Consider the following 25,106-nt stretch of genomic DNA (forward strand, 5'->3'; position numbering starts at 1 on the left):
ATACACACAGGCAGGACACTGAGACACACACAAAGATACACACACACTGAGACACACAGATGCACACACACACACACACACACACACACACACACACACACACACACACACACACACACACACACACACACACACACACACACACACACACACACACACACACACACACACACACACACTGAGATACACAGACAGGACACACATATACAGACAGGACACACACACACGGACGGAGACACACACAGGCAGGACACTGAGACACACACAAAGATACACACACGCACACACACACACACACACACACACACACACACACACACACACACACACACACACACACACACACACACACACACTGAGATACACAGACAGGACACAGATAGACAGACAGGACACACACACACACACACACACACACACACGGAGATACACACAGGCAAGACACTGAGACACACACAAAGATACACACACACTGAGACACACACAGATACACACACTGAGATACACAGACAGGACACAGATAGACAGACAGGACACACACACACACACACACACACACACCAACCACCCCCCCCCCCATCACGTGCTCCAGACGGAGGGGACGCGCGGCCCTCCTACCCAGCCGCTCCCTTACCTACCCGGCGCTACCTCCCCCTCAGGTAAGGCACAGCACTGCCAGTAACTCTCCTATTTCAGGAGCGGAGCCTCGCGCCTCAGGCCCACACAGGCCCCACACAGGAACACACAGGCCCCTCACAGGGCGCTTCCTGCCGCCGCCTGAACACGCCTCACTCAGCCGCGCGGCACATCGGGGGAAAGCGGGCGCGGGGGGGGGGGGGGGAGCGCGAGTCACGAGGAACGGGGAGGGGGAGCGAGTCACGGGGAACGGGGAGGGGGAGCGAGTCACGGGGAACGGGGGGCGAAGCGCGAGTCACGGGGAACGGGGGGGGGAGCGCGAGTCACGGGGAACGGGGGCGAGTCACGGGGAACGGGGGGGGGGGGGGCGAGTCACGGGGAACGGGGGGGGCGAGTCACGGGGAACGGGGGGGGCGAGTCACGGGGAACGAGGGAGCGACCACCTGCCGAACCAGCGGGGGGACGGACGCCCGGAGGGGGGGGGACATGCACATACATAAATTATGACAATACATATGCCCACTGCTCTCCACCCCCTCCCCCCCCTCCCCTTCCCCCCCTCCCCTTCCCCCCCCCTCCCCTTCCCCCCCCACTCCCCTTCCCCCCCCACTCCCCTTCCCCCCCCACTCCCCTTCCCAACCCCAACTCCCCTTCCCCCCCAACTCCCCTTCCCCCCCCTCCCCCACTCCCCTTCCCCCCACTCCCCCACTCCCCTTCCCCCCACTCCCCTTCCCCCCCCTCCCCTTTCCTTCCCCCCCCCCTCCCCCACTCCCCTTTCCTTTCCCCCCCCTCCCCCACTCCCCTTCCCCCCCCTCCCCTTTCCTTCCCCCCCTCCCCCACTCCCCTTTCCTTTCCCCCCCCTCCCCCACTCCCCTTTCCTTTCCCCCCACCTCCCCCACTCCCCTTTCCTTTCCCCCCCCTCCCCCACTCCCCTTTCCTTTCCCCCACTCCCCTTTCCTTTCCCCCCCCTCCCCCACTCCCCTTTCCTTTCCCCCACTCCCCTTTCCTTTCCCCCCCCTCCCCTTTCCTTTCCCCCCCCTCCCCTTTCCTTCCCCCCCTCCCCTTTCCTTTCCCCCCCTCCCCTTTCCTTTCCCCCCCTCCCCCTTCCTTTCCCCCCCTCCCCCTTCCTTTCCCCCCCTCCCCTTTCCTTTCCCCCCCTCCCCTTTCCTTTCCCCCCCCACTCCCCTTTCCTTTCCCCCCCACTCCCCTTTCCTTTCCCCCCTCCCCACTCCCCTTTCCTTTCCCCCCCCCACTCCCCTTTCCCCCCCCACTCCCCTTTCCCCCCCTCCCCTCCCCTCCCCCACTCCCCTCCCCCACTCCCCTTTCCCCCCCTCCCCCTCCCCCACTCCCCTCCCCCACTCCCCTTTCCCCCCCTCCCCCACTCCCCTTTCCCCCCCTCCGCTCCCCTTTCCCCCCCCTCCGCTCCCCTTTCCCCCCCCCGCTCCCCTTTCCCCCCCTCCGCTCCCCTTTCCCCCCCCCTCCGCTCCCCTTTCCCCCCCCTCCGCTCCCCTTTCCCCCCCCTCCGCTCCCCTTTCCCCCCCCCTCCGCTCCCCTTTCCCCCCCCTCCGCTCCCCTTTCCCAACCTCCGCTCCCCTTTCCCCCCCCCTCCGCTCCCCCCTCCTCCCCCCTCCGCTCCCCTTTCCTCCCCCCTCCGCTCCCCTTTCCTCCCCCCCTCCGCTCCCCTTTCCTCCCCCCCTCCGCTCCCCTTTCCTCCCCCCCCCTCCGCTCCCCTTTCCTCCCCCCCTCCCACCCCCTTCCCCCCTCCCATCCCCTTTCCCCCCTCCCACCCCCCCTCCCACCCCCTTCCCCCCTCCCATCCCCCTTCCCCCCTCCCACCCCCCCTCCCACCCCCTTCCCTACTCCCTCCCACCCCCTTCCCCCCTCCACCCTCCCCCTTCCCCCCTCCACCCTCCCCCCTCCCACCCCCTTCCCCCCTCCCCCCTCCCACCCCCTTCCCCCTCCCTCCCTCGCGCTACAGTTTGGAACGCACAGACTAATAGAACGCAGTGCACTACCAATGGAAGCCAGACAAACGAAAAAAGGCGCCAATTTCAAAAGTACTTATAGGGAAAAGGACAGCAGGACTTTTAGAAACCCCCTGGAAGAAGTCTGCTAAAACGGAATGCGTTGGACATCTTTCACTTACCCCACAGATTGCAAAGGACCTTTGGGAATATATTTGGAGCATTGCTACCTCCTCCTAGCAATATCCCCCGGTGTATGGCCATCGCTGGGGTTTATTGGGAGTTGGGATCCAGTTGCTTCATTTAGCTCCCTCAGGATATCTTATTGCTTTACTGTTTTTATGTTATAAAGATTTTTTCCTTTTTTTCCTGCGTCCTTTCCCTTTTTTTCTTTTTTAGAATCAACCTGTTAATTTCAGAATCACCTGTATAAGTTGGTTACTTTAAACAACCACAAGCCTATATAACTTCACATAAAATGTGAGTGTACACTCTGTTTTAACACTCTACTGATACCTACCTGTACAGTATCACACTATTTTTGGTTTAAATCTGTTTAATTGAGAGTATCCTGTCAATGGTGACCTTTTACTACACTGCGGACCCTATCGTTGGAGACAATCTGCACTGCCGGAGGTATCCTGTCTGCAGAGAACCTGCAACATCAGTGTGGTTAAACTCAGTAACCGAAATGCCCATTTGACTGCATAAAATGTGAGTGCATTACCTCCTTTGATTAAACTGTATTATACAGTATTACACTATTGTGTGTTTTCTTTCCCCCTTTTTCTATATACTCTGATGAGATTGTGCACATTTGGAACCCTGCCTTTTCCCTCAAGGACTCAAGTGGTTTAGAACGGACCCATTTGCCATCTGGTGCGGCACCCATCAAAGAGATCCTCATTTCTGGACTTATCGTATCCTTTTATTTTCACAGTTTTTGTGCTTGTTTCTTTCTCTTTTTTATCCTCATATTCTCCAAGAACCTGGAAGAACACATTCGTCACACTAGGATGGTCCTCTCACGTCTGCGTGCTAACCGCCTCTACACAAAGATGAAGAAATGCCTCTTCCATCAATCCTCCACAGCCTTCCTTGGCTACATAATATCCGATTAGGAGTTCACCATGGATCCTGAGAAGTTGAAGTCTGTTTGGATTGGCCGTTGCCGAACTCTCTGAAAGCCGTGCAGCGTTTCCTCGGTTTCGCTAACTACTATCGAAAGTTCAAACTTCTCTACTTTCGCTCTACCCATTATGACCTTGACCAAGAGTAGAACTTCCCAATTCTCACGGGATGAATACGATCCTCGTGGTAGTGGACAGGTTTTCTAGGCACACACATTTTATTCCCCTCAAGGGTCTTCCTAAGTCAGCCACCTTGGCTGACATTTTTTCTAAAGAGATTTTCAGGTTACATGGCGTGCCACTTTCCATTGTTTCTGACAGAGGTACGCAATTTATCTCTAAATTTTGGCGAGCGTTCTCACAAAGACTTGGCATCTCCTTGCTCTTCTCCTCGGGTTATCATACGCAGACCAACGGCCAGACGGAAAGAATGAATCAGACCTTGGAGCAGTATCTCAGATGCTTTGTATCAGAATCTCAAGACAATTGGGTAGACCTATTACCCTGGGCAGAGTTCGCTATGAATTCTCTGAAGAACGAGTCCACGTAAGAGTCGCCTTTTTTCATTAACTACGAGTACCACCCCAGCAGTCTTCCCCTCTCCTCCCTCCCCTCCCGTCTTGTGTTCCTGCAGCAGACACTCATGTCTACAATCTACAATCCAGAATTCTTGGAAAAAGATTCAAAGAGCCTTACAAGGGTCCATCCAAAAACAAAAATCTAAAGCAGATCGGCGACGTCAGGTGGGGCCTCTATACAAACCTGGAGACAGGGTTTGGCTCTCCTCAAGAAATATCAAACTCTAAACTCCTTCTCAGAAGCTGGCTCCTAGATTTTTGGGTCCCTTCAAGGTCCTCAAACGGATTAACCCGGTGGCATATCGGCTTTCACTTCCTCCCACCATGAAGATACCCTCCGTGTTTCACGTATCCCTCCTGAAACCCTTTGTCCAAAATGTACACTTTCCGGACCGTCCTCAGAGACCTAATCCTGTCACCATTCAAGGACAACAGGAGTATGAAGTCCAGTCCATCCTCGATTCGCGTTGGTCCAGGGGCAGGCTCCAATTCCTCGTTCATTGGAAAGGATATGGCCCTGAGGAACGCTCATGGGTACCAGGTCATCATATCCACGCTCTAGCTCTTCTCAAACAATTCCGTTGGAAATTTCCTCAAGTCTTGGGAGGATCGTCCAGAGTCCGATCCTCAAGGGGGGGGGGTACTGTAACGGATCGGGGGACACGCGCCTCCCAGTGTGTCCCCCTCACCACCGGTCCCACGGCGGCTCTCTGCCCCCGCTGCCCCGCTCCCTCAACTCCGTACCTCCTCCTCGGTAGACAGTTCCTCCGCGGCGCACACTGCATTTGCACACACACGATCGGGGCGCGTGCACGGCAGCCTTACAGAAGGCGCGGGCACCCGATCCTCTTACCTGTCCTCCCGTGCTACTGGCTCCTCCCCTCATTGGCTGCAGGCTATTACCAGGTATCTCCACCTGTCTCCCTTCCTGCTTACCTGGACCTATTACTGCAGCCACTCTGTCAAGCCTCCGCTCCACCCCTTGTTACCATTGGCTCTCAGCCCTTTATAACCACGGTCTGCCCTCTCAGACATCGCTCAGCATAGCTTCTCTGTGGCTCCTGTGTGCAGTAACTTGTGCTTAGCTCTCTGTTCCAGCTCCCTATTTCTGACCCTGTCTCTGTTTGGATTTCCTTGGTATGATCTCGGATTGGCTTTACTACGTGTACCTCTCAACCCCTGGACTTTGCTTTGGATATCATTATGCTGCTTTCTTCTGCCCCTGACCCTTGGCTCTTGGACATCTACCCATCTACTTCTGGCACCCCGGACTCGGCAAGTATTAACGTTAACCCTTTCCTCACCAGGCCCGGCAACGCCACTTACTGTACCACACTCTGGGCACGCCCTCACTGCTGTGGGTGCGTGTTATACCCTTATCCACCTCAGTACTGGGGACTGGCCAGGTCTGCGGGCATACAGGCGTTACATCCCCACTGCAGCATTATTTATACACCTTTCTTTCATCAACTTCTTTACCCCTGAATAAAAAACACCCACACAAATCCTCTATTCACAACCTCTATCTACTCCTTCCCGCTGCTGGGGATCTTCCCTAAGCCTGAAGCCAGACATACACACCTGATCTCCCTCACGCCTCCCTGACATCTCTTCCCCTGTAAATAGTGTTAATCTTTTCATTAATACTGACCTACCTTAAATCTCACCCCACAAACCAAGCATCCAAATAGCCTGCACTCATGGCTATTGTCCCACACTCAGTCACTCCTACCATCCATTGTGACCAAGCACTGCCATCTACAGCACTTACTCCCTCACCTACTGTCTCTCTAAGTTTCCCATTAAACCTCTTAGATTGTAAGATCTTCGGGGCAGGGATTTCCTTTCCTATTGCTTGATTTTGCTGCACTTATTGTATAATTATAATTCTCTGTACTGTATTCTTTGTGAGCGCTGAGTACACTTTTGGCGCTATATAAATAAAGACATACAATACAATACAATACGCTCACGTAGTTTAACAACGGAATTGCAAACAAATATATCCTTCCTCATACAGCGGCGTGGCATACAGTTAGTAACTTGTGATTGGATAGAGTAATACATCTATGGCTCATACTAGTGTCCGATAGGAGGATAGAAATGGCATCTCCTAATTTAAAATAGTATCGTGTGGAAACAATGTGTATGTTAATATAGTGGGTTGTCTTAGGAGAGAAAATAAATGACACCATCTTCCCAAGACCTGTGCCGTGTGCACAAGTAAAAATACCTTCCAGGAATAGAAAACCGGACAAAAAGATTTGCACACCAGGAATCCTTTCAGCTATACAAATACTTCCTTCATGACCATATTCGGTGGGATCTAGTCTGTATACGACGCAATCTATATTTGTAAGCCATACCAAAAAATACCTGAATCCTGCCCATGTGTCACCTCGTTAATATCTGTGCTTCTGCACTGCTTATGTGTATTGTGCAAAATTAATCACAATATTCCTAATCTGTGGTGCATATGAAATGGAATCTAAAAACTAGTCCAATTCATTCCTTTTCCCCCACACTCTCCTGTTAGTTAAACTTTTTTCCCACAATTGTTTCGAAAATTCAAGTATTTCAAATCACGTGTATCTTTAACACATGAGCTGCTGCTATAAATCTTGTCAATCTATTGCATCTGCCATCAGTCTCCATGGGTAATGAATTCCACATTGTAACTGCCCTTACTGTAAAGAACCCTTTCCTTTGTTGCTGGTGAAATCTCCTTTCCTCCAACCTTAAGGCCGCGCTTATATTGCCTCGCCCGAAAACACGCATTGCCGCCGCCGCTGCGTGCGCTTATAGTAAGTGCGACGGCGACAATGCGACGGAGCGAAGTCGCCATCGCGAAAACTGGTAGCCGGCAAAATTTGATTTTTCAAGGGCTGTCGCCCCATGTGACGGCGTTTGAACCAATAAAATGCGACGTTGTGTCGCCGTCGACGGCACTATACGTGCGGCCTAAGGGATGACCACAAGTCCTTTTTACTGCCCTTGGGATGAATAGTTCTTTTGAAAGCTCCTTAAACTGTCCCTGGATATATTTCTATATAATTATCATATCCCCGCTTAGACGCCTCTTTTCTAATGCAAATAAATGTAATTTAGCTAGCCTCTCCTCATAAATTAGATTGTCCATCCCCTTTATTAATTTGGTGGCACTTCTCTGCACTCTCTCTAGTTCCATAATGTCTTTTCTTAGTATTGGTGCCCAAAATTGTACTCCATACTCAAGGTGTGGTCTTATCAACACTTTATACAGGGGCATAATTATGTTTACTTCCCTTCCATCCATTGCCCATTTAATGCAAGATGAGTTCTTGTTTGCCTTTGCAGCTACTGCATGACTTTGTGCACTAAAAGCTAAGCAGACGCACTTACCAGAATGCCCTCCTACTGTCTCTGTATGTTTTTCTTACCAGCAAATTAGATTGTAAGCTCTTTGGAGCAGGGACTCCTTTTCCTAAATGTTACTTTTATGTTATGTCTGAAGCACTTCTCCCCTTTATGTGTCATTTATATTATTTGTTATTTATATATTTGTTATTTATATATATATATATATATATATATATATATATATTTGTTATGTTATAGTTTCCAGTCACTACTTGTTTTCTCTGACTCGCTCGGCTCTCTGTATATGGCGGTAGCCTTTGTCATCTCTAGGCTGGTCGTCATTCCTGTGACTATTGCACCAAACGCTCTGGGTTTAAGGTCATCTCTGGTCTTTTCTGTCCCCCGCCTTCCTGAACACACAGGGTAAAAAAATTTCTGGAGCTTCTGCTGAAAATGGTCACTGTCCTTTTCGCGGGATCCCGTAGGAGACGTCATCATCATCATCGTCATCGTCATCCAGCTTGAAGGGACAGTCTTTGGTGTGGTCCAGCTTTTCACACCATAAACATTTCTGGTGCGGTTCCTTTCACCCTTATCGGTCTCCATTAAATGTACCTCTGCACACATCTCTTACAGACCCACTTCTCCATGGACTTCATCGTGGAGCTACCCCCATCCAGGGGCATGGCCATGATCCTAGTAGTGGTGGATCACTTCTAAAAGCAGACACACTCCATCCCAAAGAAGATACTTCCAAACGCCAATACCCTGTCCAAGGTCTTCATCTGAGAAATGTTCCGCCTTCATGGAGTGCCACAGGTTATTGTCTCCGATCGCGGCTCTCAATTCATATCCAAGTTTTGACGGGCCTTTTGTCTACGACTCGGAAAACCCTGCACTTTTCGTCTGCATATCATCCTCAGTCCAATGGACAGATGGAACAGACTAACCAGTCCCTGGAGCAGTTCATTCATTGCTACGTCTCCGAAACCCAGGATGAATGGTCTGACCTGTTGCCATGGGCAGAGTTTTCCCACAATAATCTGCGGAACCAGTCATCCCAGCATTCGCCCCTCTTCTGCAACTACAGCTTCCACCCTTCAGCACTCCCTTCCTCCAGTGCTGCGTCCGGGGTCTCATCTATGGATGACCGGATCAAACACCAACAGGAACTTTGGGCTAAGATCCAAGAGAGCCTGGTGAGAGCCGTTTCCACCCAGAAGAAGCAAGGTGACAGGCATAGGCGAGCTTCCCTGTTATATAACCCAGGAGACAGGGCGCCTACTGCAAATTTTCCCCCAAATATCATTGGTCCTTTCCCCATCTTCAAGAGGGTAAATCCGGTGGCATTCCGGCTACGCTTACCACCGACCATGAGTATTCCATGTCTCTTCTGTAGCCTTTTGTAAGGTATCCGTCTTCCCCGCTAACATGCTCCCTCTTGAGCCTGTCCTGGTGGATGGACAGCAGGAGTTCAAGGTCCAAACTATCCTGGACTCCAGGAGGTCCAGAAAAGGACTTCAGTACCTATTTGTCACGACCTGGGAGTCACGCCACCCTCGGCGTGCTCCTCACTTACCCGCAGCACTTCCGGACTCTCCCGAGCCTCGCAGCGATCCTTCCTCCAGGACGTCGGTCGCCATCTTGCCTAGACGCGCGCGCGCACGCCAGCACTCCCCTTCTACTGTCGGGTCTGGGCGTGTGTCCGGTCACGCGCTCGCAGGAACGGCCACACGGGGGCGCGCCCACATAGAGGAGCGTCAGCCTCTTAAAGGCATATCGCCCATTTGTAATGCTGCAATCAAATACATCCGTTCGTCTACTCCCTCCCCCAGGAGTTCCTCTGGACCTATCCCTGACTCAGTCTGGCCCATTCACACACCTCCACCTTGCTACTCAGCCATTGGACCCTCTTGCCTATATATACCCTGCAGCTTCATTAACTCATCGGCTGAGCATAGAACCAGTTGTTCTCATCACTCTCTGCCTCCCTAGTCCTGTCTTGTCATGTCTTGTTTTGCAGTCTTCCTCGTGTACCGAACCGGCTTCCGCTACGTCTACCCGCACCTCTGGCATCCCGAACTCGGCATACGGCAACACGACTCTCCGCACCTCTGGCATTCCGATCTCGGCAAACGGTAAATGATTACGTCCCTCTCTCTAACTCCGGATTTAGCAAACAGCACCCTCTACCATCCGTACCTCTCCTGCCCCGATCCGGACTCCCAGACCACTCTACTCTCAAGACGTGCCCTCGTGGCTGTGGGTGGCGTTATATCCTATCCCACCTCAGCACCGCGGTCCCGTCTCGTTTTTGGTGAGCACGTCCTGACACTATTCCATTGTATCAGGCTGAAATATGTGCCCAAGTCCCCAAATTTATAGCCTTCCTATGAGTTAAAATAATAGCAATAGCTGGAGATAGGAGTCCATACGATCCCACCCCTTTGATAGGAAATAATAGGGAGTCTGTTTTTCAAACTGTAGATTTTATAGGGAAACCAGATGAAAGGTCATATTGTCTGAGTATTGAATCAGACAAAGATGCACAAGGAGACCCCCAATCCACAGACATAACTCCACCGGATCGTATTTTCCTTTCCAGGTACTGCCTGACATTGGGCACTATTGCAAAGCCTGCTGTCTACAAGAACTCCTATACTGTATCCTTCTCCATCAAAGATTGACATACTTTTGTCCCATTTAATTTGTAAATTGCCTGTTTATTCGTCTTTTCCAAATGTATAACCTTACATTTATCTGTATTAAACCGCATCTGCTATTTACCTGCCCAAGTTTCCAGTCTATCAAAGTCCATCTGGAGAGAAATGACTACCTTACACAATTTAGTGTGATCAGCAAAGATGGAGACTTTACTCTCTATGCCAACATCTAGTTCATTAATAAACAAGTGCAAATATTTTTAAAATACAGAACCAGCGTGCTAAGGGTTAACATCTGGGATTGCTTACTGCTCTGTTTAGTCAGCCCACCCTCCGCAATGTTTATGACTCTGGACTAAGGAATTTCAAAGCCTAGTTGAATTCACTCAGAATCCTTTGAGCTTACATCTGTGTCACCCCAAAGACAAACAGCCTTTGGCAGCAGCTGAAGGGTAGCAAAAAGGGTGTCAGCCAGCTCGTTGCACGGTTACTGGGTTGGGTAAAGCCTTCAAACACATCACATTGCAAGCCTATCCTACCTCTTCTAACACAATTTTAACCGTGTCTGTGACATATGTCCATAATCATATATTATCTCTAACTGTCAATTGAATGTATTACTACTATTCATTTAATGCAACCATGTATTATCATACTTTAACTGTGTGCCCCGGGACATACTTGAAAACGGGAGGTAACTCTCAATGTATTATATCCTGGTAAAAACATTTTATAAATAAATAAAGAGGGGATATGACAACGGTATAGAAATATTTTCAGAGTCAATACAAGGAGCTTTCAAAATAACTATTAATCCCAAAGGCATTTCAATCACAAAAGGTCATCCATTAAGGTTGGAGGAAAGGAGGTTTCACCAGCAACAAATGAAAGGGTTCTTTACAGTAAGGGCAGTTACAATGTGGAATTCATTACCCATGGAGACTGTGATGGCAGATACCATAGATATCTTCCAAAAAAAGTTGGACATCTTTTTTTTTTTTAGAAAGGAAAGGTATACAGTACAGGGATATACCAAATAAAGCAAAATGATAAGGATGTTGATACAGGGAGATATCTGATTGCCATTATTGGAGTCAGGAAGCAATTTCTCTTTTCCTCTTATGAGACATCATTAAATAATGTTTCACTGGGGTTTTTTGTTTGCCTTCCTCTGGGGAAATATACTGTAAATAGAAATATAGGATAAACTATCTATTGTCTAAATTTAACATAGGTTGAACTCTATGGACATATGTCTTTTTTCAACCTCGTCTACCATGTAACACTAGCAGAAACCTTGTGAGCAGATGTGAGCCTGGAAGAGTTATCTGCGCATGAGCAGTGTCATGATAAGACCATGAAAATTTTCAGTATTTCAATAAACTGGCACACAAACAGTGATTGTGAGTTACCAGCTTCAAAATACATGTATTGTTTTTATTGAGGTCAGTGACCTGGTCTGGTTTTCTGTGTTGTCTAGAAGTAATGTTATCTGGAGCCAAACCTGTTTTGGAAAGTGGGGTGATAGAAAGCTGGAGTTACAATGCTTTCTGACAGTAGAAATAAGCAAAAAAAACTTTTCGTGTATGATATTGACATGATTGAAATCTGACATGATTCACAAGAATGACAAATATATTTTTGTAAAATTTGCGATCAGACTAATTAAATGTTGCTAAATAATCCACGAATGCGAAGGTGCAAAGGTCAAATATCAGTTTGTCTCTGAAACTTAGAATGAATCTCCTCAAAGATTCTCAAAGTCGCTTGTGGCAAATTCCCCCGAACGCGATGAGATGCGCCACAATATTCTAGGAATTACAGGGATAACGTTAGGAGAACGTGTCTATAGTCAGGCATTTTTGCCCAGAACGTGGGATTATCCAGTTTCTAATGCAGGGAGTTTTAGGATAAAAACCCTTTCTTTTGGATATGACATTGGAGTTCAACCAAGAGAGGGTCAATGCTATGTCACATGAAATCTCATATTTTCACCTCAAGACCCTTTGAGAAACCTAACTATGTAATGTATGTAATGTATGTTAGGAACTTGTGTTTGTTTATACCATTATGTTGATGAAATTGTCTGCATATATTGTACTGTATGTTTCTTGTAACATTCTTTTTTATGTAAACTAAGCAACGTACTATTTTTGTATATTAAATCTGAATTTAATAAGTATTATCTTTGGGCCCTAATTGAACTTCATGTTTTTTTGACAGATTTTGCTAGATTTTTGTGTACTAATTACATATTTTTTGCAGTAAACAGAGACAAAATCTCTGCAGGTAAGGCCCGGAACTATTTTTTTTGCTGGTGGCAGAATTTGAAAGCAATATTTGTGACAGATTGATGGGAGCTATTACTCATTTTAGGGACCCTGTGGGAGATAAATGTGTCAGCTGGATTCACCCTGGTCGCCCTGGTCACATACTGTATACAAGTCACGTGGTCACAGGTGTGCCGTTTGTTCAGTTTCATTTCTCTGCTACACTGATCAGGCAGCCTCTTAATTCCTGACTCTTCCTCCACACGGCAGATTTTGTGACTGTTCTGCGGATTGAGCTGCAGTTCTTGCTCCCTGACACTTTTAGACGGACAAAAACCTTAACGTACGGAACAAAGTGCGGTAACAATTATTAGAACCTTGTACAAAGATTTAGTTTGTGATGCAGTTTTTGATGAGGTTGTGGGTGATTTTTTGTAAGAGTGTATTGTATTTGTGGTGTGTTCTAATGCTTTAAAAAAAACAGTTTAGTTTGAGAGAACGATTTAGTAGAATACCCATTGACTTACAGTATATACCTCTAAAAAGAGTCATTTATACTGCATGTGGAAAAATACATGGAAAATAAACCTGTTTGCTTTTAAAAAAATCTATTTACATATTTAAATGGTCTTTTCTCCGAGGTATCTCTGATTGCAGGTATCTCTCTGCATGTAATATAAATGACTCCAGGTTAAGGTATATAAAAGTTGATGGGTATTTTACTAAATTAATTTCCCTCTATTTCTCTCTCTCATATTGTGTCCAGTGACTTGGAGGGGGATAGTTTATCACATTGTGTAAAATGGCTGTGTTTGTTAAAGTGTATGTGCTAGCTTGGTCGGAGCAGTTTGCTATCAAGCTGTGTGAAATGGTTTGAATTGTGGTTTAATATAATACATTGTTTCTGCGGGTTGCTTTGAAGCTGGATAAAACAGATTGCTTTATGTTACAGTGTATTCAAGTTCCTGCTGGACATAAATTGCCCGGAGTACCTGCCTCTGCCATTTGTCCTAGCCTGGTGAGCACAGAGTAACTTTCCAAACGTAAGTATAAAAGCTGAAAGGAATCCAAGAGAGTGACAGCCAAGGGCCACATACTGGAGAGGAAGACAGAGAAAGAGGAGTGACTGGGAGGGAACAAGAGAAGGAAATGTATCTGTTATCTTCTACAAAAAGGCTGTAAACAATGTGTCAATTCCTAGAGTCCTCGATAATCTTAGGCCTGGGACATAGTGGTGTGAGCAAGGCTGAGCCGTGCTGAGCCGCGCTCACACTCGGCATTGAGCTCCTGCAGCCGCAATGAGAGCGGCTTTAGCAGGGGCTCGCGCACGCTTCTGCACGCTTGCGGAAGCGTGTGTCTCACCAAGTTTTCAAATTTGGCGCTTGCCGGAGCGCAGGGCCGGTCACGTGAGCGGTTTGCCCAATGAGGGCGAACCAGCTCCGTGACGTCACTGGCCCGCCCCCAGACACGCCTCCGACACGCCCACGGATGGCGCGCTGTCTAAGGCCAGGGAAAGCACCGCTTTCCCTGAGCCTCAGCGCGCCTCCGCACGGACAAACTGTCTATGTCCCAGGCCTTATCAAATAAAGTCTAGGCTTCATTTTATTGTGTCAACTTATATAAACAGAAAACAGTAAACCTGATATTATGTTGTTTTAAACTGTGCTCCTCTGTAACAGACCAATAGTTACAAATATTTAAGCAGTCTTCTACCGTAAGGCCAACGGTAGTGAAAAGTGCAAATAGCGCACAGCCAGGGAGTCAGGTGGTAAAAGATGAAATCCGTTTATTTCAGTCCATGACCAGAAAAAACATCACCCCACGGGTGTGCTGCATGAGCTGTGCAGCACAGCGCCACCTGGTGGCAAGCAGGAGAAATTGCAGCCACATAACTGCTTTTCTCTCTGCTTTCTGCAAAATCGCCCGCTGCCTGCGCCCCCCCTAAACAATCTCGTGCCCCCAGTTTGCGCACCTCTGCTGTTAGGTGTTTCCAGCACCGGAAGGGGTCTTATGGAAGAGGACTCGTTAGTAAATATGGCCCTTTATCACCATTACAATAGGAACTTCAATTTTCTGTGTACAGTGAAATATGAAAAGTTTTTTCTTTTCCTATTTAATGCCCTAACTTATTAGTCGCACAATGTCCTCAAACCTTTGCCCCCTTGATGACATCAATATTAGTTCCCAAGCAGAATAGAGGAACAGGACATAACTAGGGTGAGGACACTTTGGAGTTCCCACAAACTTTCAGTGAAAAGATAAAAGATCATAAAGACCCTTAATTTCCCTGGGAAACATTAAACACATATGTATAGGGGAATTTAACAACAGGGTCAGACATATTATTATATCAGTGTGTTTGTTCTCTTAAATACTATGTTGCATCGTCTTTTTAGTGCACACAACCCTTAAAAATAACAAATATGTTTGTATCATTTATCAATACATAAGTCTCCATGAGAATGACTGACACGGGTATTAACCCTGGGAGAAACCCCAGCTAACATAGTAACATAGTAGTTTTACCTGACAAAAGACCAACTCTACATCTTGAAACCATTGAAGCCTTTAATCATTTTATATCATGATAATGTGAGAGCGAGTGTGTATGAAGGAGGGGGGGGGGAGGGGATGTTGCATGTTAAACCTGCACCAGCCAATCAGTAACAAGAACATTTCACATCATAGCTACAGTATCGGTTGGCTTATCAGAAATTACATCACTGAGGCAGCCATATTATCTTCCCTGGAGTACGAGACTGAACAGAATGCAGAAAAAATGCGCTTCCCATTTTATATTCTCCCTCCATAGTTTCTTTGAGGTTGAGAAAGTGAACTCGCTGTAACACAGCCGTATCTCTATATTCCAGCACCTGTGACACGCTTCCTTCCTGACCCATTATTATGGATTCCAATTGTACCAACAAACATTGGGTACCCATCAAGGTTTCCTTGTTCTCAACTTCTCTATTGTCTCACTCAGCACCATCAAGCCCTACACCGAGTGAAAAGGATTGTACGTTGATATCTCTTGTAATGCAGATTGTTAAAACTTTAAGCGAAATGGTAAAGCTAGTGGGGACATTTGTCGTAACACTTGGTACAGTGTTATACCTTTTAATTCATGCTGGTATGGGGCTGTGTGTGATGTTCTTGTCCGTGGGGCATTTTCCATTATTGGCATGTAATGTGGTTTGGATTGTACTGCAAATTGTTATACTACTCTGCAAAAAAGTGTGGTCTCTGCTGATATGGTTGTTATTCTGGGGACGCAACCAGGCTCAAGTTACAGCTACTCAAAAGGTCCATATGTATCCCAGGTCCAGCCACCTATGGGTAAGCACATCTATCACCACCAGTACTTTAAACCCAAGAAAGCCCACTGATGAGACACTGTGAGGCTCTAAGATTCACAGTAGCTTCCAGTCGCTCACCTCCGAGTAGTTGGTTCACATGTATGTGCTTCTGGATCCCAATCTTCCTTATCTTTTACACACTTTGAGTTTACAATCTTCAGGGCTAGTATTCCTTTCCTTTATGTTGTCATCTACCTGTTGCACTTATCTCCAGTTTTTTCCCCATTTATTAACCTTGTATTGTAATTTAGTAAAGCGCTGTGTACATTGTTGGCACTATATAAATAAAATGATATATACAATCATGTTTCTTCATCTATCACCTCACCCGGGCTATAGGATCAAACCTCCTTTCTCCTTTTCTATGCACAGCCCCAAATTAGGGGATTAAAATACGTTTATTTTGGCTTCCTTACTATACTTTTACCTAAACATTGTTGCAGTATTTTTTTTAATCAATAGTGAGTGTCAATCTTTTTACCAGCTGCATACTCCATAAAAGGTGTTGAATTATTGTGTTAATGATACATTCCGTTATAGGGGTAGGTCTTAGCTCACCTGGTTCTGTTTTACTAAATACTGGAGTAAACCTTTCAGGTTCTGAGCCCCTTACCAATTCTCCAATTAGCAAAAAGGTACAGCTCAACTCCGTTATAGCACAATACGCTACAACGGGGATCCGCTTATAACGCAGTCTGAGATTGGCACCCGATTTAGAACATCTCCAAGATTTGTTATTTTTTTTTCTATTCAATGCTTTATTGCTAACGAACACACACAGAGACAGACACACATGGAGACAGACACACACACACACACACACACACACACACACACACACACACACACACACACACACACACACACACACACACACACACACACACACACACACACACACACACACGGAGACAGACACACACACACACACACACACACACACGCACACACGCACACACGCACACACGCACACACGCACACACGCACACATGCACACACGCACACACTCAGGAGATGATGTATGAAGCAGTGCTAGAACATTTGCAACAAGAGAGGAAGAAGAATAGAAAACAGTATCACCATGAATGGCCTTAGCTGACCGCAGAGGAATCAGATCATGCACAAGGAATGAATCTCACGCAGCATTTAACAAAAGCAATCAGATACTGACGGAGCTACAAAGCAAAATGGGGACATCTAGCATCTTACAGGTCTTTAGTTATTTAGTAATACTAATGTTTTGGTCCCACACAGGAATTTTATTAAAGTACAAAGGTCTCGAGGGGTACCAAAACATCCTAGCTTTTGATTTTTAACCTATAACCTTCCTTTAGCAAAGTTTCATTCTCCACCAGCAGCGGATTTCAAAATCTGCCACCCCTAGGCACCTTACCTCCTTACCTGCCGCCCCCTCCTTTTTCTGAACAGCAGCATCAAATGACGTCGCGGACGTCACCAATGTAACGTCACACGGCGTGATGTTGCCATGGTTAGTTGACACTGCATTTCGCATTGCCATGGCTACGAGACACCGCGGCATCATTTCACGCTGCGTTTCAGAAGGGTAAGGAGGCGGCCACAACAGATAAAATGACTTCCCATTAGGCCCGATAGGCCAGAGAGTGCGGCAAAAGTATATGGGGGTGGACATTTTTGCTGAACCCAAATTTTGCCGCCCTAGGCCCGGGCCTAATGGAAAACCCGCTACTGCTCTCCACTGAAGAGGTGGTGAGTGTATGTGGCTGACAGATATAAGAGATATATGCGTGTGTATTATTTTTCACTAAGGAATTTGTGCACCCAGTTTTCCTTCATAATGTTGAGGGAAACTTTGTTACTAATTTATGCTAGTTTTTAATTGAACTAAATCACAAACAGGATTATTCTTCGTTCATTTAACCCTGTGGGCACTTTCACATATTCCACTAAGTTTAGTCCATAGGACAATAAGTTGTATTCATTTAGTATAGGTACCTGCTGTGTTGGAGTTTACCGTGATGGGGCTAGCAGTCTTGAACCATGTTTTGATAAAATGACGCAACTAAATAGCTCCTTTGTTATGAGACTTAGGTTGTTAATGTAGAAATCTCAGTAATATATTGCACGCCAATTTGGGGGTGTGCTGGAACGGTGTATTTGTTTTAATAAATGTCTTCCTGGATTGCATTTTGTATTATCATCAATTACGTAAAGCGCCAATATTCATATTCCATTATGGGGGGCCAGTATTTAGATGACCTAAAATGACATGCAAAGTAATGCAAGCCATTATGAAAGGTACGTAGGGCTGAAACTAGGGGGAATAATGACACAGTTAAAACAAAAAGTGGCTGTTCATTGTGAGACTGAGTATGCCTCATGATGGAGTTTCGGTCCAGCCACAAATCTGATCCTGTTTGGGGGGGAGTGGGTGTCAGGCTTCCTAAAGAGGTGAGCTTTTAGGGAGTTTTAAATGTTTGAAAGCTGGGGAAGGGTCTGATGGGGTGTGGTAGGGAATTCCAGAGCTGTAGTTGGACGCGAGAGGAGGTTATGACAGATGGGGAGAGAAATAGGTAATGGGCTAATATAACCTAGATTAAGAATTTAGTGCTTGAAGTGTGATGGTGCTAGTGCGTGCAATGTATCACTACTTTCTTTTCACACCCAGAGTACCACTCTGTTTTTATTTACAAACTTTCAATTCCACTATATTTTTTTTAACAAAAAGGTGATTTATTTTAGAAGCCTCTTTCTTCCTATGTTTACAGCATCAATGCTGCTTAATTGGTTCTACAATAGTGTCCAAAGAGCTGTGCAACAATGTTGCAGTCTGGCCCAGTACCACCACTTACGCCACTTTGGCTTGAATTGCTGTTTTAAGTGTAAGTTCTTTCATCTATTAATCTCCGTGGATGTCAAGTTGAAATGTACCAAGTGAGTGAGGTTTGCGGACCAAATCATACTGGTTTACTGGAAGCTAATTGGCTGTTAGGTGTCGTATGGAATAGCACTGTTAAGTAAATTTGGCCTTAATGAGGAATTGCGATCTGGCTGCAAGTTAGACAGCGACATCAAAATGGGGGTAACGTTGAGGGGAAGCATACAGTACATGTATTCAGAGGGTATAGTGCTACCTGTAGCAATGTTTATATATGTATTCTGATACAATCACTGTCCTCTAGGTGGTGGAATAGGGCAGCTATGGGACTTTCCAATGCACAGGGACCTAATCTCCCCAGAGAAGCCAGCAGCAGCTGAAAACTAATTGAGCAGGCTAAACTGCTGATTGAATGAGGAAGTGTTTTAAGGTAGGCACAGAGGGTAGATTATAGTGGACTTTCAACAGACTTGTTGAGTCCATCCCTGGATATTATTGGTGTATTTATTTGTTTTTTTACATATTTTTACCTATTCGTTGTGTATGTGTTTGCGGGTTGATTAAACTTAATCAAGACATGGGCTCATTTGAATGATAGGTTCCTATTTTGGGATCTTAGGTTTGTGAATTTTTTATTGTTTAATTTTTTTAATAAATTGTATTTTATGTACTACTGCTGATTCTGTGGGAAACTTGGTATACCATTATAGCTTCATTGTAGCATTAGTAATACGATTCATGCGCCAGAGTGTCTTCCCTTTTTCTTCCTGTTAATTTTGTGGGTATGAGATTCCCCCTTTCACTCGGTCTGCAGAATATTGTTTTCAATATAGTATTATATTTATATTTAGGTTGTAGACATTAAGCGCCTTTCTATTTTATTTGTCTCACAACCAAGAGCTGCTTTTGTGTTATATATTACTATGGAATCACAATCACTTTTTCACTCTAGAAAGGATAGAGTAAGTAAACTTAATGAAGTATTTAATACACCACTTGACACTACTATAGATGTAGATACGGAAGACGCACCGGAAATGGACGAGGAAAACCTTTTTCTACATTTCCAAAATTTAGAAAAACTGATGAGAAAGGAAGTTAAACAATGGTGGGATCTTAAAACTTTACAAAAATATATTGAAGCAAAAAGGATCCCGCGAGGATTAAGAATCTTTAAAGCACCCAGAATAGATTATCATGGAGATTTTATTAATATGTGGCACAGTATTCTCGACCAGTGTTCATTTAAATTAATGGAATTATTGATAACACATAGAGGAAAGAAACTTCAAGAAATCGATGTAGAAATCAAACATACAAATGTTGTGAAACTGAAATAAAAGAAAAAAAAATGACAAAATCGAAGCAGGTATAATGCAGGTAAGAAAAAAAATTCACCAGGGACAAATAAGATTAAGATAGCAAATGTTACCGCAGGTGGAAAACACTAGAGAAAAATACAGATATAAATACAGAGAAGCCCACTAATCAGGCAAATATAAATATGGAACATGAAATATATATTCAAAGAGAGAGGAGTATCTCTAGTGAGAGACACTACACACCACATGAACACATATATAGGAGCCATGCCATTTCCACTCCCTTTGCCAAACATAGGGGTTATGATCAATACATGCCAAGGGAAAGATATGATAATTATCACCAGAGAGATTTTTATTCCAGACCCTTTGAAGCAAGGAATAGTAGATGGGACAATCCTAGAGATAGAGTGATAAACTATGACAACAGGAAACACAAAGAGAATAGAAATCCCAAAGATATATAGACAATAAACAGAGATATAATGAAAAAATGGAAACATCTTTTTTAGAACGAGGTTACCTATTGGAAAAAGGGGAGGCCGAACAACATAATTGAAAGAAAATAGAGTGTAACCACAACACCATCTTAATCACTAAAAAGGAAGGATGCAAACAGAGAAGATGTAGAGGAGGATATAAGAGAAATGAAAAGAGTGGACAAATAAAAACCACTAATACAGGAATATTCAATTTAAGTACATTTCCCTTAAATGAAGAAAAACAATGCACACAAGCGCACCACGGATTAGTATAAAAATAAATCAATATTTAATATCTGGTCACATAGACCACAAAAGACAACAATAACTAAAGCAGCACAGTGCTACACATATAACACAATTACAAACAATTACAAACCATATAAAAATACATGTAAAAGATACAAAATATACAAAATATATATGGTTAGTCCCCATAACGGGATACTAACCCAATAATAGCTATTGGGTTAGTATCCCGTTATGGGGAGTAACCATATATATTGTATATTTTGTATCTTTTACATGTATTTTTTATATGGCTTGAAATTGTGTTATATGTGTAGCACTGTGCTGCTTTAGTCATTTTTGTCTTTTGTGGTCTATGTGACCAGATATTAAATATTGATTTATTTTTATACTAATCCGTGGTGCGCTTGTGTGCATTGTTTTTCTTTGTTGTTTGGAGGGCTCTTTAGGGAGCTCTCCTGATTAGGAGTAAGTGAGGAGTGGCTCCTGGCACGGATAGCTACAAACGGATTACAAGCGATTTTAGAGGACAGCACGAGTGCAGAAACCTTATTTTTAGTAACTTCCTTTAAATGAACATCATGTCTGTCCAGAAGAAAGGTGCTCAATTTTTCTCCATCGAGTAAACCAATTAAGTTTGAAACACACATTGATCTTCAAAAATATATCAGAAGAATGACACTGAAAATATATTTTTAAAATCAGCGTAGAAATCAGTGCCAGGAAACCAATTGTGAGTACAAATGTACTTGACACCAAGTATAGACACGTCTCTAAAGTACAGCTCCAAATTCATCCAAACAAATTCTAGATGAAGGATTTACTTCAAACATTCTCAGTGAGAGGGAGTGTGATTATATATATATATATATATATATATATATATATATATATATATATATATATATATATATATATATATATATATATATACACAGCATCCAATTACACCTGTATTTTATTACATCCCAAAAATACAGAAGGACATCGAAAACCGTCCCGGAAAACCTATAATATTGGGAATTGGGTTCTAGACCCAAAATTTCTCTGAATATCTTGATGTGTTGTTACAGCCTTACGTTAAGGGACTCAAATCCCATCTATGGGATACAACCCAGGTCTTACAAATTTTGGAGGGTCTTACATGGGAGGATAGCTTCAATTTAGCGACATGTGACGTCACATCCCTGTACACATGCATTGATCATGAGCAGGGATGTCACGCCACATTATATAATCTTCAGAAAACCGGGAATCTTGCTGAAGCACAAATTGAATTCATAGTCAGGGGCATCAAACACATTCTAGGACATAACACTTTCTGGTATGACGGTAATTATTATTTGGAAAATAAGGGTACTGCCATACGTAACAGATTTGCACCGAGCTATGCCAATTTATTCATGGGTCGGTATGAGGACCATAGTATATGGTCTGGTAACATCTTCGGTGCGAGTTTGGTCCTCTGGCGCAGGTACATAGACCATGTGGTCATTGTCTGGAGGGGCTCAGAAGAAGCATTGTTGGAATTCTTTGAAGTTATCAACACCAATGATGTCAATTTAATATTCACATATCAGTATAGCAGGACTCGCATTGAATTCCTGGACTTAGAAATAAAAGTTGAAGATGGAACACTATGCACTAAACGTTCCTTAAACCTGTTAGCTGCAATAATTTTTTTACTGGCCACAAGTGACCACAAAAGACAATGGCTAGATAATATCCCCTATGTGGAATTCCGCAGGTTGAAGCGGAATTGCTCCAAGGAGGAGGATTTCAGCACTCAGTCAGCCTTTTTAAGAAACAGATTAAAAGAATGCAAATATGAGGCAAATACAGTGGACAAAGCCCTACAGAGAGTCGGTGTAATAAATAGACAGGAGACGCTTACTTCCAAAATAAAAAATGAGGAAACAACTGAAAAATTGGATACATTTATTCCAGTTATTACTTAGTATAGTGGGGGGGTCGCACCAAATTGAAAAGATTCTGGGGCGACACTGGCATATACTGCAGGGAGATAATCTTCTCAGGCAAGTTCTGACAGAGAGACCAAAGGTGTTATACGCTAAGGCGAGGAACCTCAGGCAGCAATTGGTACCTTGTTTCCTGAAAGAACACAAAGTAAAAACATGGTTAGAAAAAGTTTCCAAAGGCTTCTATAAATGTATGAATTGCAGGGCCTGTCATTGCAACAAAACGCAACCAAGTCAAACAAAGGAATTCATGTCAAGTGTTACCGGAGAGAAGTTTGTCATTAAGTAGACAATATCCTGCAACAGCAAAGGGGTCGTGTATCTTTTATCATGTGGATACGGAACCCAATATGTAGGACAAACTAAAAGAACTTTAAAAGTGCGTTATATTTCATCTGCCACAGGACACCACCACAATATCGTTCTATCTGTTTCAAACATACCCCAACTATGTACCACTTGACATGAATCTGTGTATATTCTAGAATCTTGTTTGTTTAAGATTTGTCTCTGTGATATGTAGCTATTATTTAGAGGTCTTGAACCTTGATATATTGCAGTAACCAAGCTACTGGGAACTGGATCAATTTATTACTCACTGAATTATCTCTTTAAAATTAAGAAAATTATGTCCCATTTTATTTATAATGGTATATGGTAGTTATATTATCGAGAATTGTACAGGCTTTAGAATTTATATAAATAATCTTTTCCAAGATCCAGTCATATTATCTCAGTTGATTATATTAATAGTGATGTATAAATATCATATACCATCACCAAACACCGTACAATAGTGCTTATTCATTGAAAACAAATATAGCCAGTAGGTGGCAGTTGTGACAAACGCCCCTCTGTTGCAGCGCTGACGCCTGTCTGGGATCTTCCCGACACAGTCTTCTAGGGTTAATTATACAAAAACAGGATCATACAAAGTATTACGTTGCTTAACTCAGGCTTCTGCCTGCTTTATTTTCATCCCAGTAAGGGACCGTAGTTTTAACATGTGTAGGCAGGAGGCACTCAGCTATTAACATTCAGCGGTTTACTCATATCAGTGTTGTAGTATTTCCCACCCTGTTACTTCAAGCAACAAAAACCAAATCATATAAACAAAATCCTATCCCATTCAGGGATCTAACTACACAGCAGAATCAGCCTCTCTAACTGCTGCTGGGCCAACTAACCTGGTTCCCCAGCTTAAAACAATGCCCTCTCATTTAGGGTCACTAGATACAGCATACAGTCTTTTAGATACAGCAATACACATTTGTTTGTCTTATCTGTTCGTGGTGGGAACTCGGTCCCAAGTGTTCAGGCAAATCCTCTGGTATTGTGATACTTGAAGGGGGCGTCCACCCCGAAACTGGATACAGGGGAGCAGCGATACTCCCAGCCTCCAGGCTCTAAGAAGAGAGACTGAAAAGCAACCCTCTCTGCTCTAAATACCTGTGCTAGTGATTAGGAGAGCAGGTGAGGGAGAACTAGACACATTGTAAACTGTGGTCTGGATTTTCCATCCACCAGCCTGAGTAAATGTGAAGCTGTGGAATGGATCATTTTGCACTATTCCTGCACTTTCTGACCTAAAACGGGACAGAAAGCTGCCTAACATCTTTGGATTATGTCACACAGTATATACAAATTTTCCAGCATATACAGTACTACACACTAGTCCCTAGACGGAATGGATATTCTGTAACTCTCTCGCTTGCATATTACCAATGCATAATTTAACTATATAAGATCTTGATGCAAAGATTCATATGTGTTCTGTGTAACTTGTTTGCTATATATAATCTGGTGATAAATCCTAATATGGATGGATATTATATGCTATTCAAAAGCATAAACTTAATCAAATATGTTCCTGAAATATATTATTAAATTGTATCACATTAAAGGAATAGATGAACACTATATAGGAGAATACAAATGCCAAATAAATAACTATGTAGTTCAATGAAGCTGAAGAAGTAAATGAGCAATTAATAAAATCTACATATGTGATCACTATATAAGGGTGCACTTTGTAGCAGTAATCAAACCCCTGAGGAAGCCAAAGCCTGGCGAAATGCGTAGGGTGAGACATCTATGACTTGCAAGCACCTGTAGCATCTATACACACTCCCTACCTGCTTTTGGCACCAAACCGGAGCATAGAGGAGAAGACGACTGGCGTGTTTCCAGTGCCTGGTGGAGATGCTGAGGTGGATCGGAGCTGAGCATCACGCTAGTTTCAAGCTGGAGGGGAAATAAAGTTTCAACAAGGAGTACTATA

At 44.4% G+C, this 25,106-nt stretch overlaps 1 protein-coding gene and 1 long non-coding RNA gene across 5 annotated transcripts in view; one reads left to right on the plus strand and one right to left on the minus strand.

The window, feature by feature from the left end:
* The first annotated feature begins 12,802 nt into the window (after positions 1-12,802).
* On the plus strand, positions 12,803-16,238 carry LOC142494597 (uncharacterized). Its single transcript, XR_012801552.1, has 3 exons — positions 12,803-12,923; positions 13,533-13,623; positions 15,451-16,238. It is a non-coding gene; the product is annotated as an uncharacterized LOC142494597 (long non-coding RNA).
* A 6,531-nt stretch (positions 16,239-22,769) lies between these two features.
* The window catches only part of LOC142496104 (V-type proton ATPase 116 kDa subunit a 4-like), a 36,378-nt gene continuing 34,041 nt past the window's right edge, over positions 22,770-25,106 (minus strand). For all 4 annotated transcript variants that reach the window (XM_075602511.1, XM_075602509.1, XM_075602507.1 and 1 more), the window contains 2 exons: positions 24,961-25,069; positions 22,770-22,958 (listed from right to left, as the gene is read on the minus strand). In XM_075602511.1, coding sequence (XP_075458626.1) covers positions 25,065-25,069 — 5 coding nt within the window. In that variant the 3' untranslated portion in view covers positions 22,770-22,958; positions 24,961-25,064. The remainder of the gene's footprint in view (positions 22,959-24,960; positions 25,070-25,106) is intronic.

Source organism: Ascaphus truei, chromosome 5, assembly GCF_040206685.1.
Source record: "Ascaphus truei isolate aAscTru1 chromosome 5, aAscTru1.hap1, whole genome shotgun sequence".
Classification (NCBI taxonomy): Eukaryota; Metazoa; Chordata; class Amphibia; order Anura; family Ascaphidae; genus Ascaphus; species Ascaphus truei.